Genomic DNA, 20,121 nt, shown 5'->3' on the forward strand with positions numbered 1-20,121 from the left:
GTCTCCAGTAAGAATTTGTGCAAAACAAAATTCAATTACAATACAAGTTTTGTGACTTGTCCTTGTACAAAATTAGCAAATTAAAATAACAGACAACAAAGGTTCATCTTCAGCAATTGAGGATCACAACTACCTCATATTAAATTTTCAGTCAACATTGGAGTTTAAGAGATTTACCTGTCAGATCTGTCAAATCCGAATCTTGCACCAAAGTAAAATGAAACTGCAAGAAGCCATGCATCACTGTGAACAGCAACCAATGATAGCCAATCCTTTTCTTGCATGCCATCTCTTGCAAAATTTATACCCAAAGCAGGCTCAGGAAGCTCTGGAGGGACCTCTTCAGCAGGAAGATTGACTTCCCATGTCTCATTTGGAAATCCATAAAGGCACAAATTATCCTTGTCTGAAGAACATAGAATGCAAAATTGTTATTCGTATTACATGCCGTTCATACAAAACTTTTACCAAATAATTATTTTCATGCATTTAGCAAAAACATATTAAATATTATTTTGGTTGAATGTTTGCAAGAAAGAAAAACAAGAACAATGTTCTTCATTTCAAAATCAAAATTATTCAACATAAAAACAATAAACATAAGATCTGTCATGACCCCAGCCTTATATAGCATAATCACTGATCAACATATTTTGAAAATACAAATACATTAGATTTAAAGGTTTACATGCTAAAGTAATCTCTTCAGCATCTATCAATACTGAATGACATGTAATTTCCCTTAAAAGAGTTCAATCCATATTTCACATGCTCACTCAGAATAAGCTTTTCTGAAAACTAAGTTAGGAGCATCAATTAAATTTACTTGTTTGGCATGTATACTCATTATCTATAGCACCACCATCCTCTAACTTGGTTGAAAGCAAACTGACTCGTTTAATTACCTCCACAATGTCATCTTGATCATATTATTTTTTGATTTGATTCTTTATCAGACAAAATCTTGTGTCACTGAATGATACAAATAAAAGATCAGTGCTCCTGGGGGATGCATCACCAGGGCCTAGACCCCATCTCAGACATCCAATAGATTGTGGTACTGAGACACATAAGATCACTAATTTCCTTGCTAGAGTTGAGGAAACTCTTCTATTGTGAAAGATTCCATAATGTCCAACCACATTACCAAGCATTGGGGACTTAGATCTCAGTCATCAACTAATTTACAATTGAATATCTTTCTATTTAACCCCTTTGTCATGTTATTTAATTATCCATGGGGTTATGTCAACTTAATCTCCTCCAGATTACCAAAGTTTGGTGTAGGAATTTAGTTTTGATCATTCCCCAGGAAGATTATTCCAGAGAGAATTGCTCCTTCAAAGTGGACGTTTATAAGGTTTTTAAGATTCTATCAGAGTTTTTAAGCTTCCACAGTTCATCATTAATAGAGGTATTCTGGATATTTGATAGAAAACATCTATCAGTGTTTTAATCTCATTCTGTAATTCATCGTCAGGATGCAGAAGTAGCTATTATTGTTAATTGTGCTGAAACAATAGATGGGAATTCATATGCTTGAAACATCCTTGATAGTCGATACAGTACTTAATGATACCTGAAGAAAGTACCTGGGAAATCTCAAAGCTCACTTGCATAATTCTGCACCGGAAATATTCAATGTAGCATCCAAGTTAGCATACAATTATTGTATAGATGTCATTGTAAATACTGGCCACTTATCTTTCATTTATTCAACACAGTTAAGTTCATGTTACACAGAGATGCTGTGTCCCCATCCCCACAACCATTTCTACGATGCCGGGATAGCAGGTTACAATCCCTGTCACTATGATTTTGGGGATGGTTACTCAAAACAGGCTCCTCCAAGGCACACCATTGAACAATGAATATTTTTTTAGTGCTGCTACTTAAGGCAGTAAACATTGAGCATTGAATCTTAAATTGCAAGAATTATACAAATGTCTAAAATTGAATCATGATGTCATGAACTGCTAAACTTGTAAACACCCCTCCCCCAACTGGAGACCCCACACATGTATATACACTCAATAAAGCATCCAACTTGATATACAATTGCCATATGGTTGTCATAGATATGGGCTAGTTAAATTTTATTTTTTCAACGCTATATATAATGTGGCATACAATTGCCATACAGGTAACAAATAATGGCCAGTTATCTTTTATAATTTCAAGGCAGTTTTGTCCATATTATATGGGGGCACATCATCCCCCAATTGTTGTGTCCCCATCCCACGAACTGTTAGATAATTGTCGTTGATGTCAAAGCTTGATGCAGGCAAAAAGATATAAGAACCTGCTGTTAGAAAGAATATGCTGCTGTGTTAGAAGGAATTCGCCTAGTGTTTCATGCTGCTGTGTTAGAAAGAATTCGCCTAGTGTTTCATGCTGCTGCATAATACACAAATGAGTTTCATGTTGGGCACCAATGTGGAGAAGATTTAGATTAAATGTGACATAAAAAGAAAGATTTAATATGGCATAGAAAAAAAGATTAACACGGATTTGATAAGGTTTCATGATCAGAATTGGGCGCCCAAGATATTTTAGAAATCTTCCATTTTTGAGAATCCAAACAGTAGAGCCATTTTTAGTAGGTTTTATTCTTGAAGAGTTTTATGGATATTAATGAAACATAAATACATCATGAAGTATTGGCGCCTAATGAATGTAGTGTTTTTGGTTGTTGAGTGAAGCATTTTCTAAAAACAGAAAAAGAGAATGTACAGCTGCATGTAGATTTTGATTTCAACTAATAGATAGAGGGTGATGAGCAGAGAAGAAAGTACAGATTTATGAAGATTGAACAGAGTAGGGAGAAGTTTTTCAAACAGAGTTTATTGGAGGTTGGTGCCTCATACCAAGTCGGTGCTTCTAGTAAGTTGGAGCTCACGTTTGTAAGATTGGTGTCTTATGTGAGTTGTTGCCTACAATTTGTAAGAAGTTAATAAAAGCAATATTTTGCCATGGTTTTTTCCCTAAGGGGTTTTCCACATAATTTCCGTGTTTTTGAATGTGTTGTTTGTTTGATGGTTTTCAAGTTATATTTGCAGATTTGAAATAAGTGTTAAAATTTGTCCTAATACTGATTCAGTGATTGAGGCTTACTCAGCTCCGGCAACTACTCCAACTAATGCTGCTGGTAAAAAAGCTGGAGAATGTAATGCTAAGGCCAAGAATGCCATTCTTTGCGGGCTGTCCCAATCTGAATTTGTTAAAGTAATGCATTGTAAATCTGCAAAAGAGATGTGGGAAAAATTGAAAAATATTTAAAGATGAGATGAAAAAGTTAAGGCGGCAAAGCTTCAAACTTACAGAGCACAGTTTGAGACCCTCAAAATGGAAGAGGAAGAAACTATTGCTCAATCCCTACTTCCTGTGGATAAGGTATCCAACACTATTAAAGGCCTCAGTGAAGAGATTGAAGAATCAAAAGTTACTGAAAAATTCTAAGGTCACTCCCCTTATGATTTGATTCACCAATAGAAGAGATGCAAGATCTTAGCAATCTAAGTAATGATGTGTTGCATGGTATTTTAACCGCATATGAGATGTAAACCGTTGGTCAAACATCCAAAAAGTAGGCTGCATTCAATGTTTCACAGAAAAAATAAATTAAAAAACATGAATCGGGTGATGGTGATTCAGATGATAAAGAAGCTCACTTCATGAGAAGAATGAAGAAAGGTTCTAGAAAGTACAAAGGGAAGCTACCCTTTAAGTGTTTCAGTTGTGGAAAGGTAGGACATTTTGCATCCAAATGTCCTTCAGCAAAGAAAGAGAGCAGTGAGATTGAAGAAAAACCAAAAGTACAATAAAAATTGTTTTAAAGAGCTGAAGAGGAATTTTCGAAAATCTAAAAAGAGTCTATTCTAAAGATTGCATCAACTCATCAGAAGACAGTGATGGAGGCTCTTTTAGTGAAAGAGAAGAAATACTTTTCATGGGTATAGAAGAAACAACGATCAGAAGGAAGATTCTGGAAATAAGACCAATAAAGAAGATTGAGATGAAGAAGTTGATCTCGAAGAAGCGCTTTTCTTTGCCTGTGATGAGATTGAAAAGCTTACGAAGAGAAATTCCAAACTGAAGTTGCAGCTTCAAGGCAACAAGGAATCATCAGATAAATTATCAAAATATTTTGATGAAGCTGAAAAGAAGATTATAAATCTGAAAATTCAAATTGAAGAAGCCAGAAATCACTTGAAGATAAAAGAATAAAACTGTGAAAAAGTTCAAGGCTGAAATTGTTCCTTGAGGAAGCAGTTAGATAAGACTGTAGTACAAGAAAATATGAATTTGAAGAGTGAAAGAGTTCTGAAATTTTGAGTGTGATCATCAATGCACAAAAGCCTACTTTTGATAAAAGTGGTCTTGGATTTGTAAAATGTCAAAATTCTAAAGCACCTAGACCATTCAAGAAATCAAATAAAGAAAAACAAACAAGCTATGCTGAAAGTCTTAAAAATGGTGGAAGTAAAGAAAAAGACAGCCAGAAGATGAGTACAAATTCTGGAGTTAGAAATGAAGGCTTCAAAAAAACTCTTCCATCTAGGCAACTACAGATAACGAGGTTTAATAACTCCATTATGGTTATTGTTTTTCATGCAATAAGTTTGGTCATAGGGCCATGAATTGCAGAGTACATGCGAGAAATAATTTCAGTCATAGAGCTAGGAATTATGGAGCATATCCTAGAAATGATCATGCATGGAATATGAACCGAAGTCAAGGTTTGATGAGTAGGAATTATTTTTCTCCTTCAATGAATTTCAATATCATGTGCTACAAGTGCAATAATTTTGGTCATACTACAAAAGTTTGTAAAGTAATTTTGCAGAACCCCCTAGACAAAGTGAGAAGTAAGAGAAATAGGTTTGGAGAAAGAAGAAAGCATAAGAAAAAGAAAACTCTATGACTATTCAAACAGCTCTGCATGCATGGAATTAAGGCGATACATGGTATATTGACAATGGCTGCTCGAGACATATGACAGGCGACAAAAGTAAGTTTCTTACTTTGAAGAAAACAAATGGTGGTACGGTAAGATTTGGTGACAATACTTCAGCCAAAATTTCAAGAAAAGACACTCTTTGTCTTGATGATGGAAGAACAAAAATAGAAAATGTATAACTTGTTGAAGGTTTGAAACACAATCTTCTTAATGTGAGTCAAATGCGTGACAAGAAGATGAAAGCTAGTTGGGGCATAAGAGGTTGGGGCACCTAAATTTTGACAATCTTATCAAAATCAGCTGCAAAGAAGTAGTGAGATAGTCGAAAGCTCTCAAAACCTTCAAACATAGAGGAAATCTAAGGAGTATTCTACTACACCTTTAGAGCTGATTCATACATATATATGTGGGCCAACGAGAACAAGGAGCAAGCAAGGTGAAATATATTTTATACTTTTAATTGATGATTTTACAAGAAAGACTTGGGTTGTTTTTTTAAAGGAAAAAACAGAACTCTTGACAAATTTAATCCATTCAAAGCCTTAGTGGAAAATGAGACTGGAAAGAAGATTAAATGTCTTCGATTAGACAAAGGAGGAGAATTCACTTCAAATGAATTCCAAGAGTTCCATGAAAATCATGGAATAAAAAAACAATTTTCAGCTGCAAGAACACCACAATAAAATGGTGTTGTGGAAAGGAAAAATAGGACGGTTCAAGGGATGGCTTGGAGCATGATGAATGAGTCCAAAGTCCCTGATTTTTTCTAGAAAGAAGCAATTCATACTACTGTTTATATTCAGAATCATGGATCAATTCAAGTCAATAGCAACAAGACTCCTTATGAGTTGTGGACAAGTAGGCCAGTAACTCAAAAGTACCTCAGTATGTTTGGTAATCCATTTTATATTAGAAAAGATGAAGACAATCTGGGTAAATTTGACTCAAGCGCATGTGAGGGATTTTTCCTCGGATATTCTTCCAAGAGTAAAGCATAGAGATGCTACAATAAATGCTTGCACAAAATTGTTGAAAGTGCAAAGGTTAAAGTTGATGAAGATAGAAGTCTTCCAAAACAAATCAAAAAGTAGATGATCTATATTGGAAGGACTTCAAGGAAGATGAAGAAAGTGTAGAAGGAGGTGCAGTTGAAACAGCTGCGCAAAAAACACCATTAGAAATACCATCAGAGACATCATCAAAAGCTTCCACAAAGACACCGCCTAAATTTATACAAAGAAATCATCCAGAAGATCTGATAATAAGAAGTAATAGGCCAAGAGCAACAATAAGATTGACAGATTATTAAGAAAATGAAGATACATTTTTCATGTCTAAAATTGAATCCAAGAGTGTTCAAGAAGCATGTAAAGACAAAAATTGGATAGAAGCAATGGATGAAGACCTCAATCAAATTGAGAAGAATAAAACTTGGGAACTTGTTCCAAGACCCAAAGATAAGAATGTCATTGGAACTAAATGGGTCTTCGAGAATAAATTCAATGAAGTTGGCCAAATTTTAAAGTAAGGCAAGACTTGTGTGCAAGGGATACACACAAGTTGAGGGTGTTGACTTTGAAGAAACATTTGCACAAGTTGTTCAATTAGAAGCAATAAGAATGTTTCTAGCTTGCTTTCGAAGTCTTTCAAATGGATGTAAAATCAACCATACTGAATGGAAATTTGGAGGAAGTTTACACAGAACAACCTAATGGATTTATTATTTCAGAAAATCAAAACTATGTATGCAAGCTGAAGAAGGCACTGTATGGGTTGAAAGCGCAAAAGATGTTCCCAACCTAGCAGCCTAAAAGGCTATATTCCTCCTACTAGAGGCTTACCGGGCAAGATAATTTGTCCCATCCAACTTGACATGTATCTGATTCATGGGGTCACAATAGACGACAAAATGAACTATTAGCAATAAGTTGTCCCACCCTTCCATGATACTTTGGCTGTCCAGGGAGAGAAGAAAGAGATTAACAGCAAAACTTCAAATTGTTAAAACTAAAACATTTCCCTCATTTTGAAGTATCTCAGGTTCAAAATTTCTTCTTTATTTAAAACTAAAACGAAGAATTGATATTTTCATGTATATATGAACATATGCATACGAAATCAAAAGTTTTTTGAGAGCTTAATGTTGATAGGTGCATAGATTTTCCATCTACATTTCCAAAATGATAGCGCATTCAGAGTTCCGTGACTCGCCAAAACTCGGCGAGTCACGGGCCGAGTGACCCTCGGCGAGTCCTGGGTGGCTCGAACCCAGACTCGCCGAGTTTTGGCTGAGTCATGGCGATATCCGGTAACACAGGCGAACAACATGAAAACTTTTTACTTTGATTGATCTTTTTATGATCTGCAGATGTTTTATAGAAATTTGAAGATAAGATGTTGATATTCTCTTTGCGATGTTGAAAATATTCAATATCTAACTGATCTTTTTATGATCTGCAGATGTTTTATAGAAATTTGAAGATAAGATGTTGATATTCTCTTTGCGATGTTGAAAATATTCAATATCTAACTGATATTTGCTTTAGAAACTTTAAAAAATATAAAGATAAAGCTTGTTTGTTGTTCATGAATGACAATGAATTCCCTGTGTGAATTATGAACACTATCTTCATACATATAGAAGACTCTAACTATCTCTTCTAGTCTTGAACTGTTCGATCAGCTTGGAAAAATGCACAATTTTAACGCTACCTTTAGGCAATATGCTATTCTCAAAAGGCATGAATTTATGGAGGATGTGTGCTTATTCATAAACTCGACAAATAATTGACAATGTTTAGTCATAAAACATTGTCAATTATTTAAGGTTTGTTTAATAAGGGTGCATGAAACAAGTTTTAAATCCTTTAAAATCGCTAAATTTATTGGGTTTTTCGCTTTGCCGAGTCCTGGGCAATCTGAGTACTGAGTCGAGTCACCATTGCCCAGTCCGCGCCGAATCCGAGTCCCGTTTCTATGGTTGAAACAAGCACCCAGAGCTTGGTATTCTAGACTAAACAAATACTTGCAGCAAGGCTACAAAAGAGGTTTTGCAAACAGCAACCTCTATGTCAAAAATGAAGGCAATAACATGTTAATTGTTGTTTATATAGATGATATCATCTTTGGAGGCAACAGTGAAAATATGTGCAAAGGATTTGCTACTACCATGCATAATGAGTTCAAAATGTCAATGCTTGGTGAGCTGTCTTATTTTCTTGGTTTGCAAATATTACATTCAACTAATGAAATATTTCTTTCTCAAACCAAATATATTAAAAAAATGCTGAAGAATTTCAAGATAGAAGATTGCAATCCTGTGAGTACCCCCATGGTTACAAGATGCAAGTTGAGTAAGAACAACAATGAATCTCTCGAATCTAATCAAACTTTGTACAGGGTAATGAATGGGAGTTTATTGCATGTCACAGCTACATGCCCAGATGTTATGCAAGTTGTTGGTTATGTGGCTCAATTTCAAGCTACACCGAAGGAGACATGTAAGTGCAGTAAAGAGGATATTCAAATATCTAAAAGGTATTGGAGGAAGTTTACATGGAACAGCCTGATGAATTTATTATTTCAGAAAATCGGGACTATGTATGCAAGCTGAAGAAGGCACTGTATGGGTTGAAACAAGCACCCAAAGCTTGTTATTCTAGACTAAACAAATACTTGCAGCAAGGCTACAAAAGAGGTTTTCCAGACAGCAACCTCTATGTCAAAAATGAAGGCAATAACATGTTAATTGTTGTTTATATAGATGTTATCATCTTTGGAGGCAACAGTGAAAATATGTGCAAAGAATTTGCTACTACCATGCAGAATGAGTTCAAAATGTCAATGCTTGGTGAGCTCTCTTATTTTCTTGGTTTGCAAATATTACATTCAGCTAATGAAATATTTCTTTCTCAAACCAAGTATATTAAAAAAAATGCTGAAGAATTTTCAAGATAGAAGATTGCAATCCTGTGAGTACCCCCATGGTTACAAGATGCAAGTTGAGCAAGGGCAATGAATCTCCCGAATCTAATCAAACTTTGTACAGGACAACGATTCGGAGTTTATTGTATGTCACAGCTACATGCCCAGATATTATGCAAATTGTTGGTTATGTGGCTCAATTTCAGGCTACACAAAAGGAGACATGTAAGTGTAGTAAAGAGGATATTCAAATATCTAAAAGGTACTGTGGATTTCAGTTTATGGTATCCAAGAGGTGAAGATTTTATCATTTTACCCTCGCAGCATACATAGATGTAGATTGGGCCGACAGCGTTGATGATAGAAAGAGTACAAGCAAAAGTGCATTCTTTCTAGGAAATTATCTTGTTTCAAGGTTGAGTAAGAAATAAGAGTCAATTTTTTGTCTACAACTGAAGCTGAATACATTGCAGCAGTTTCTTGTTGCACAGAGCTTCTATGGATGAAGCAGACGTTGAAGGACATCAAGGTAGAGTTTGATCATCCGATCTCTATTTTCTAGTGACAATACAAGTGCGATTAATACATCCAAGAATCCAATTATGCACTCCAAGACTAAACATATTCCAAATAAGTATCATTTTTAAGAGAGCAAGTTGTTAACAATCAAGTAAAGTTAGAATATGCTGCCATCAAAGAGCTGGTTGCAAATAACTTAACCAAGCCTCTTCCAAATGAAAATTGATTAAGGGGGAGCTTATTATTGTCATATACTTCAGCTCCGCATGAAGAAGTTACGGAGTTATCTCCTTTGCCATTGAAGGGGAAGAATCAGAGACAGGGGGAGCAGGAGCAAGTTGCATTTTCAATTCTGTAAGCTTGAAGTTGTCATCAATGACAAGGGCGAGATTGTTATATAGTTGTCATTGATGTCAAAGTTTGATGCATGTAAAAAGATATAAGAACCTGCTGTTAGAAAGAATACGTTGCTGTGTTAGAAAGAATTCGCCTAGTGTTTGATGCAACTGCATTATACACAAATAAGTTTCATGTTGGGTGCAAAGGTGGAGAAGATTTAAATTTAAAGTGACAATAAAAAAAGGATTTAATATGTCATAAAAAGAAAGATTTAATGTGACAAAAAAAAAGATTAAAGGTGACATAAAAAGAAAGATTTAATGTGACAAAAAAAAGATTAAAGGTGACATAAAAAGAAAGATTTAATGCAGATTTGATAAGGTTTCATGATCAGAATTGGGCACCCAAGATATTTTAGAAATCTTCCATTTTTGAGAATCCAAACAGCAGCGTCATTTTTAATAGGTTTTATTCTTGAAGAGTTTTATGGATATATGAAACAAAAATATATTATGAAGTATTGGTGCCTAATGAATGTAGTGTTTTTGGTTTTTGAGTGAAGCGTTTTCTAAAACAGAAAAAGAGAACGTACAGCTGCATGTTTATTTTGATTTTGACTAAGACATAGAGGGTGATGAGGAGAGAAGAAAGTACAGATTTAAGAAGATTAAACAAGGTACAGAGAAGTTTTTCAAGCAGAGTTTATTGGAGTTCAGTGCCTCATACTGAGTTGATGCTCTGGTACAGCTGCATGCTATATTTTGATGTTGACAAAAAAAAAGATTTAAGGTGACATAAAAAGAAAGATTTAATGCAGATTTGATAAGGTTTAATATGTCATAAAAAGAAAGATTTAATGTGACAAAAAAAAGATTAAAGGTGACATAAAAAGAAAGATTTAATGCAGATTTGATAAGGTTTCATGATCAGAATTGGGCACCCAAGATATTTTAGAAATATTCCATTTTTGAGAATCCAAACAGCAGCGTCATTTTTATTAGGTTTTATTCTTGAAGAGTTTTATGGATATATGAAACAAAAATATATTATGAAGTATTGGCGCCTAATGAATGTAGTGTTTTTGGTTTTTGAGTAAAGCGTTTTCTAAAACAGAAAAAGATAATGTACAGCTGCATGTATATTTTGATTTTGACTAAGACATAGAGGGTGATGAGCAGAGAAGAAAGTACAGATTTAAGAAGATTAAACAAGGTACAGAGAAGTTTTTCAAGCAGAGTTTATTGGAGTTCGGTGCCTCATACTGAGTTGGTGCTCAGTGGGAGTTGGTACTTCTAGTTAGTTGGAGCTCATGTTTGTAAGATTGGTGTCTTATGTGGGTTATTGCTACAGTTTGTACGAAATTAATAAAAGCAATATTTTGCCATGGTTTTTTTCCCTTAGGGGTTTTCCACATAATTTTTGTGTTCTTGTCTGTGTTGTTTGCTTGATGGTTTTGAAGTTATATTTGCAGATTTTCTGTTTTTGTTTTTGCAGCGGATTCGTGTCTTTTTTCCTCCTGCAGCTAGGGTTTGGAAAAAAAAATTCTGAAACATCAAAGTTTTTCTTCTGCGCTGAATCTGCTGTTTGTCTAGGGTTTGACTATCTAGGTCACGTTTTCAGAAATCCATGCCTTGAATTCCATGCAAAGTTTTCAACGTTTGTTTCTGTTCTAATTGTTTAATCGAATTCTTCTGCCTCTTTTTCTATGTCTTCACAAATTTGACCTTGGTATTTGCGATGGCCTCTTTGACCAACATCATGTTAGAGGGCAATCAGAAGTTCAACGGCCAAAACTACAATACCTGGAAGCAGAGGATGCTCTCAATTTTTGAGTATCGTTGCCTTTGATCAAATTGTTTTGCGCACGGCTTCTCGTCCTACAACGTCAAGTGAAGACCAGGACAAACATGATTCACGAAATCAGGAAGCAGTCATGCTCATCAAGTTGTCCATCACAGATGATCAACTCCCTCAAGTGTCATTTGGCAAAATAGCTAAAGAGATCTGGGATCTCTTGAAGCGTCTTCATGAAACATCCGACAAGAGCCAAGCTTTTTTTCTAAAAACTATGTTGTTTTCTATCATGATGGATAAGAAGACATATATCCAAGCACATCTTACAAAGATCAAGGACATCCATGACCAATTGGAGATGATATGGTAGTGATCAAGCTGAAAAGCCTGCCTCAATCCTATAGGCATTTCATTGACACACTCAATATCTCTTCTACTAATGTTGTTCTAAAGTTTCCTGATCTCTACAACAAGCTTATGTAGCAACATAGATGGAAGCAGCAGTTTGGTAGTAACAATGACATGGTCAATGTGGAACAAGTGTTTACTGCCAAGGACAAAGGCAAAGGCGAGTCCACTCAACAAAAATGACAACGCATCCCTAAGGAGGGGTTCACGAAGAAATTCACATGTCACTATTGTGGTGGACCTGGGCATATCCAAAAGTTTTGCAGAAAGAGGTTGGCTGATCAAAAGTCTAACCAAGGAGGGTGTCAAGAGCAAGAGCAAGCTCATGTTGCAGAGCGTTCTAAAGAGGAGTCATCCTTCTATGCTTTTTGATAAGCAAATTTTGTCATTGGATGGGTTTTCTAATTTTTCTCCACAAAAAATCATGGGAGAGTTTTGCTTGATCTTTTCCTCAAAAATTAGGGGGTAATGTTTTACCGCATGTTGTCTCGGGATTTGCCGCACAACGTTTCAAGGTTTTGCTCGATTTTTTCCTCAAAAATCATTTCAAGGTTTTGTTTGATGTTTTCCTCAAATCGTTTCAAGGTTTTGTTTCCTGTTTAGGGTTTTTTTACCATTTCTTTCCACAAAAAATGATGATTTGTACCTTCATCTTTGGAGGGTTTGCCGATTTTTCCACAAAAATGGTTTCAAGTTTCAGTTAGGTTACCCAACATCCGGTTGGATGGATTCTGGTGATCTTGGTCATTAACACTTTGCAGATCCTGGGAGGGTCTCCGCAGCAGCAAAGTGTTTTTTGCGTTTGTGATCAAAAGACCTACAGTGTCTTTTGTAGGGTAGTTAGTTGATAGTTGATACGATGACCATTAAGGGAGGGTATTAGAATATTTAATTATATTTAGTCAACTATTTTTAGTTGTTCTATTAATGGTCTTTTAGTTCATTTAATTCGTTTAATTTGTTTTAGCTTAACTAATGCTTCTTTTATTAGAAGGCATAGTTAGCTTTTTAGTGTTTTAGCTTTTTAGCTTTTCAGTTTCAATTAAATAGTTTGTTCTTTTTGGAACACCGTCTTGTAATCTCTATTTAAAGAGCCTTTGTCTCCTTTGTTAATACATCAATTATTTGTGCAATTAATTTTTCAACCAAATGACTTGTTGAAGACACATCCTCTCCATAATGATATGATAATAAACCATTAGGACCTGCAGAGAAACCTGCAATGCCTCTATTGAAGGAGCTATAACCAACAATGTCACTAATCTACCCTCGGAATATATCCACCACTTTCATGGGGTTTCACTGTTATCATCCTCTCTAATAACTTTTGTCAGTTAAAAGGTGTATTGTTGTGTTTTCAGCCTACAAGAGAGAGCTTTGGAACAATTAACTTCAGACAATTCTAAAAGTCATTACATTTCTAAGTAAGCCAACAAGATAAATTACTTTACAACTTTTGTTGCTAACATATGTGAGCACTTCTACCAGGTCTTTTCAATTTGAACAAGCTGTTAGCGTTACAGTTCTGATCATTTACTGTTTCCAACTGACAAAAAGTACCAGCGTTAATGTCCAGCAACCAATGGAATGATAGGAAAGCTTGGAACCCAGTTTTATGTTAAAAGAGCCAGCATATGGCTTACAAGAAACTAAAGCTATATTTTTGTCATATTACAATAGAATTTTAAATATTCTAGTAAATAAAGCTAATATAATAAAGGCTAGCGTGTGAAATAACTTATTCCACAGCATAACAAGACTTAAATATGTTAATCTGAAAAATACCAGATATATCAGTCTTGAACACTATTCAAAAAATTTTATTTTATTTTATTTTATTTACTTTATACTTTACTGTTATTTTATTTAAGAATTAGATTATTTTACTTTAGAACTATTTAGAAATTTTATTTTTTTAAATTGTTTACTTTATTTTTATTTGAACAGCTATTTTTATTTACTTAAGAGTTATTTTATTATACTTTAGAACTATATAAGAATTATTTTATTTTTATTATGCCCAGAGCAGCAAGGGATAGAGTGTAAACCATGTTAATAAAATCTAAAACACAGCTGACATATAGTTATAAAACTAAAACTATAAAATAACTCTTTAATGAATATGGATCTTAAAATAAAAATAAACAATGTGAATTAAATAAAAAATTCTTAAAAAGTTCTAAAGTAAGATAAAATAATTCTCAAGTAATAAAAAAAACACTTAAAAAAATAAAAATAGTTGATCAAATAACAAAAAAAATAAACAGTGAATAAAATAAGTCGTTTATAGTTCTAAAGTAAAATAAAATAACTCATAAGTAAATAATATAACCTGACATTCATGACTCCAACATTAAATTTGGTAAAGGAAAGCATTTAAATGCCACCATAGGGCTGAAACTTGGTACAAACAGTGGTCTTTCAGACAACAAAATAGCCAAACTGCTTGCTAAGGTTTAGGTAACATTTCATTTTTCTATGTAATCCAATTAATAACCAGGGTAAATGCAGGAATTAACAAGATCGAAAGGGGTGTAACAACTACTTATATTATCATAAATGCATTCAAGAACCTAACCTTGTAGGCTGCCACCAGATACAGGCAAGAAATACTTCAAAGTTCAACGTCATGTCATCAAACACTAGAATTTCTTTGGGATCAAAGCAATTCCAAGAGTGCGTGATGCTATAGTATTTGACTGTGTGCTGTGAAGATACAGCACCATTCATACCCAGCAACAAATAGGCTTATAAGGTACTCAAGCTAAACTAAAATTTCATCTTTTTATAAATTAATCTCAGGATACTGAAGTAAAAAGTTAATTTAACAAAGTTTACCATGTGAACTTGCTTGTCCCAAATGCAAAAAATAGTAACTCATAAAAAGGTCACTATAAATAGGCCTTGGCCTTACAGTAGTATGAGTTTTAAATTGATTTCTATACATACTCTACATGAGACTAAAACACAGCCAAATGCAACATCTACACTGACATAAATGTAGAGTAAAAGAGTTAATATTATCCCACACGCAAAAAAATGAAACTCATAAAAAAGTAAAAGTAAATACAACTTGGCCTTACCATACTAGGCCTTCTAAATTGATTTTTCCACATGGTCTGTAAAAGACAAAATAATATATTCCATGGCCAAGTACAGCATCTACACTGACCTCAAAAGTCCACTAGGCCTGATTTCATTTCCATGCATTGCTGAAAATGTTCTTCCTTATATTATGTACAATTGGATCCTTAACATACAGTTCTATTTGGTTTTTACTTCAGATTTTTTTCTTTCTTTTTCCTCTTCAAATAATCTAGATCCTTTCCTTCCAGAATTTTCAGAATTAAAAAAAGCAAGTGTCAAGCTTCAGTATTGTAGTTTCAGTGATCAGCTGGCTGTCTTATAAGCATTCACTTTAATTTTCTACAGCTAACTCTAAGGTACCCAAATTCTTTTGGAACAGAGTCTTCATTTGACAGCAGATTTGTTTTGGTATGATATAGGACAAACAGAAAGTTCTCAAGGAAGGCCCATGGTTCTGGATAAACAGAGGACTACTTTAGCAGAGTCTAACAACCACAATGTTATGTTAGAATCAACATTAATGCATATTAATCTACAAAGGTGTGTCTGCAGATGGACATAAGTAAAAACATTCCAGAAGAAACAGTCCTGAAAGACAAATAATGAGTTTAGCATCAATTGTTAAAATATTGGAACACAACTTTCAAATGTAACGATTGCACATTTTTTGGACACACTACCAGAGTTTGAATCAACAGAAAGAAACTGTTAAAAGAACTCCATATTTTCTCATACTGGTTGGGACCATTTTCCATCAAAGCAAAATATCTGAAGAGAGGAAAGTGGCTTCCAAAAGGTCAAAGAAGAGAATGAGAAAGTAAACCCAACGGTTCAAAACTGTTATCAAAAGTGCTGAAAAATCTGTTAACACAATTTGAAAAGGGCACTCCAGAAAGTATCATCAGAAAATATCTCCAGTGGATTCACTGAATTATAAGAATGCCATTTTCAACAAGGAAGCATTTCTTCCTCTTCAGATGGGAATCAATGTTTCAACATTCAAGCAATATTAGTCTTCTGAACTAACTCCAATTGCAAAGATTCAAAGGAAACAAATAAGAATAATTGGATAAGAAACAGGATATGGGTGTAAAAGCCTGCTCTAAATATCCTTTAAATTGGTTTCTTGTATTCAAAATGCCAAATGCTTCCGGCGCTCTTGTAATTACATTTAAAAACCAATTAAGTTAAGTTCAACTTCTAGCTATGTTCAAGATAACCTCAAATTTATCTGTGATAAGCTTAGATATCAAACTTCAGCATATACCAAAATTTATTTTTATAGTTAATGTACTTATAAATCAAATATTACCGTTTACAAACCTACATTTAAACCCGACCATGCAATATTTCCCCCTGCCTCACTAGGGCAGCCCATACATGCCAAGGTTGTGGTGTAACAATTGTGTGAGCATGTTACATACAGAATCTAATCTCTATAGAAGTCTATAAGCATGCAAGATTTGCCAAGAAAATTACAAAACACAAATGACGCATTGATCTGAATAATTTATATTCTATGAGAATAGTGGCTTAGTAAGTTGAACTGTCTGTCTTTTCATTACCTTGATCTGAACATTTTATATTCTATGAGAATAGTGGCTTAGTATGTTTAACTGGCAGTCTTTTCATGACCTGGATCAGATTATGAAAAGACAGTCAGTTCAAATTACTAAGTCACCATTCTCGTCGACTATAAAATAAAATAAGTATGCTACTTAAATCCACTCTCAAACACTCCAAACATGATGATTTTCAGCAAGAATGAAGCAAACAACTTTATACAGGATCCTACTGAAATTTCAGATGGTTTTCAATGATCCAGACACCTTGGAGTCAAACACGGCTGAAAAAGGTTCCTAAGAAAGAGAGCAAAAGAGGGAAAATTATTGTCAGTGGATAACCTGCCAGAAACAAATGAGATACCCGTTACACTTGTGTCATGGCAGTTTTATAATTGTCATGAGTCATGACAGTGGCAGAAGAGGCATAGCAATTTCTCCCTGATCTATGTGCTGAATTTTCATTTTTCTCGTATCAGACAGAAAGAAGACTACTCACTGCAGAAGAAACCATGATCGTATACACAGAAAACAAACTAGACACCAAAAGCAAAAAAAATGACATTTTTGGATAGCAATAGGTATTCATATTCGAGATTAAATTTTGGCTTAGATATTAAATGAACCTTTGGCTTAGCTATCATGACGAGAATATTCAATCAAATTCACCTGCAATTTGCACCTACAGTCATGTGTTGAGATAATCCCCACCAAGAATTCGATGTAATACATTTCTCAATTTAAAAAATGAAGATGTCTATCAAGTATTTGGACTAGGAAATCCATTACAGAAGCCCTATTCATTTACCATGAATTACTTAATTCAAATAACAATTATTTCAAAAAGTAGCAGCAATCTGTAGCATTAGATTGCCATTTGTCACTGAAATTCATCTCAATAAAAGAGTCTGTACTGATGTAATTTTAGTTAAGTAATAGTGATACCTTGAGGTGAATTTCAATTACAGTATGTTTGATTATCCATCTGACACTGAATTTTTTTTTCAAAATAACAGTCTATTTTAATTAAACCCAGAAAGGTAGTTAATCCATAATTTAAATTCACATGAAACAGTTTAAAAGCCTAATAACATATGCAAAAAAGAGCATGCACCAAAACATGTAACTAAGTTTCCGTTAAGTGGGATTTACTATTTCCATAATTAACCTTTCTTGAATTGGTAAATTGCCACCTTGCTAGAAACCCTTGGCATAGATGCCACAGTATCAATTCCAACAAATTCACTCAGATGCACCTAGTACCAACTGTTTGAGATGTATCACTAATTGGATGTCTGTAGCATACTACTCAGTTTAAAAAGGCCTAACCAGGCATCGGATGTAATCTGTTACCCAATTTAACACAATAAACGCATCCTTCTCACAGTTGAGTGAGGAAACCCGCAACGAAAGCCTCATTGATTTACCACTTGAACTAGTTACCAGAATTTACTTTAATTATATAATCATTATTTAATGAGTATAAATAGAGCAACAATCTGTGGCACCAGATTAGCCAGAATTTGATATAAGCAACAATCCTATGTTGAGATCAATTACAATATGACTGCAGTGAATTAGCCATCAGAAACGCAAATTTATTAAAAGATAACAATCTATAAGAATTAAACCCTAAAAGGCAATTGAGCCATATTTGAGTTAGTTTTCAAATAAATAATTTAGAAAACCAACCTGGATCGCACTGCTGGTAAAACTCTTCCACATCTGCAAGAGAAATTAATCAGAATTAAAAAATCACCATCTTATGAATCTGATCCCTAACCCTCAAATAAAATCAGAATAGATAAATTTAAACAACCCTAAGAAAAATTCAAAATTTTCTAAATAAGATTTGGGTTACTTACCAACGGTTAGGGCTTTAATAATTCCAGCTCGTCGGCCCTTAAAATCTCTGAACACTTCTTCCACTGACCTGTGATTGTAACCTCCTTCCATTCTTTTGCTGTTTATTTTTGTCTTTCTTAAAATAGCTTTGCCAGATAACTGCCAGTTCTTATCGGCGCCAGGAAAATTATTGCAGTTTATGTGAAATTTTTTAAGGTATCAAACTTGCAAATTTAATTTTGGAGTGTGCGTTCAGACAAATAAGTATTATCGGTAATAAGGGCTAAGGGCTGAAAGTGTACCGCTTTATAGGATGTGCATAAGAGGGGTTCTAACAGAATTTGAGGGACCTTTCTTTTTTAAATTATAATTATTTTTATTTTTGGGACTATGCCTTGTGAAAAATATAATTTGGTTTTGTGTTGTAGGTAATTTATTGGTAGATTTATAGAAGTAATATATTCAATCCTTTGAAAATAAACCATTAAATGTAAAGGTAATTCAAAGTTGTAGATCTTCCTTTTAAATAATAAAGATATATAAAGTAAAGGTAAAGGTTGATTTTAGTTGGTTTTGGTCATGATTAAGAGATGTTAACTCGTGGATGAGGTTTATTTTGAAATTTATAAAAGAGATTTTTTATTTGTAGATATCATTCAATTTTGTATTTTTAGGTTTCAATTTTATGATCAAGTTTCATAATATCTTTTAGAGAATTGTCAAATCAAATATGATTTGGAGATTATGAATATGTTTGATTATCATCTTGATTATCGATGTAACAAGCACACTAACTTGGTAATAATCAATATAAATAAATTAGAATTTGGAAGAGCTAAGTTATTAAGTAATGTTATTAATGATATAATCCTAATACAAATGTTATTAAATATTGTAAAGGGGGTGGGTAATGAAGGTAGGGCAAGATGGGTTCTTTGCATTCACTTAAGTGTTATTAATTGTCATTATGATGTGAATAATATCAACAATATGTATGTAAATTCGGTGTGCTTCATATACATTAATTAAGTACCAAATATCTTGTTTAATCATGTTTGTTATGGGTCCTATTGAAATTATTATATAAAAAGTAATTAATTTTGTAATTTTTAGTTAGAGAGATGAATAAGATTTGATTTATGGTTGAATATTTAAAAAGAAAAAAAAACTAAAATATTTTCTATACTCATTGTCTTATTTATGTCTTTTTTTTGTCAAATCTTTTACAAGTCAAGTTTATGAAGTCTCAAATATAAAATATCAAGTTAATTGATAATAATTAAAAATAATGTAAAATGTACGCAATATTTATTTACTTTTTTAGGAGGAAAAATATATTTATAATAATCCTTAGACTTGGATTATGTATGTTTTGTTTTTCCTAGTTCTCGGCGAGGTGTCAAAAGTCATGTGTATCAATGTCAAATCAAGAATATTGCATACAACAACTTTAATCAAGGGGATCTTTCAAATAGGGTTTAAGCGTGATATGGATCATTGATGTAATGTCTATATGGTAACTACATTTTTTTCATTTAGTCTCAACTATCAAATGCCTATTAATTGAGATGATTTCAAGTAAAGTGTAAGTAGAGTCGTTAGTTCATCTACTCCCTTGTTCAATTCATGGCCCAAATAGTGCATACCCATATAAGTCAAATTTCTTAAGTGAAGAAGAATAAG

General features: G+C 33.7%; 1 protein-coding gene across 2 annotated transcripts in view; it reads right to left on the minus strand.

Moving 5' to 3' along the window:
- LOC131053444 (PHD finger protein ALFIN-LIKE 4) overlaps nucleotides 1-18,830 on the minus strand; it is a 35,536-nt gene extending 16,706 nt beyond the window's left edge. The window contains exons 1-3 of one of the 2 annotated variants that reach the window (XM_057988051.2): nucleotides 18,459-18,830; nucleotides 18,286-18,318; nucleotides 178-406 (exon numbers count right to left, since the gene is read on the minus strand). In XM_057988051.2, coding sequence (XP_057844034.2) covers nucleotides 178-406; nucleotides 18,286-18,318; nucleotides 18,459-18,549 — 353 coding nt within the window. In that variant the 5' untranslated portion in view covers nucleotides 18,550-18,830. The remainder of the gene's footprint in view (nucleotides 1-177; nucleotides 407-18,285; nucleotides 18,319-18,458) is intronic. The other variant, XM_057988052.2, reaches the window with a different exon arrangement.
- Nucleotides 18,831-20,121: the final 1,291 nt, after the last annotated feature.

The sequence above is a fragment of the Cryptomeria japonica genome, chromosome 4, assembly GCF_030272615.1.
Source record: "Cryptomeria japonica chromosome 4, Sugi_1.0, whole genome shotgun sequence".
NCBI lineage: Eukaryota > Viridiplantae > Streptophyta > Pinopsida > Cupressales > Cupressaceae > Cryptomeria > Cryptomeria japonica.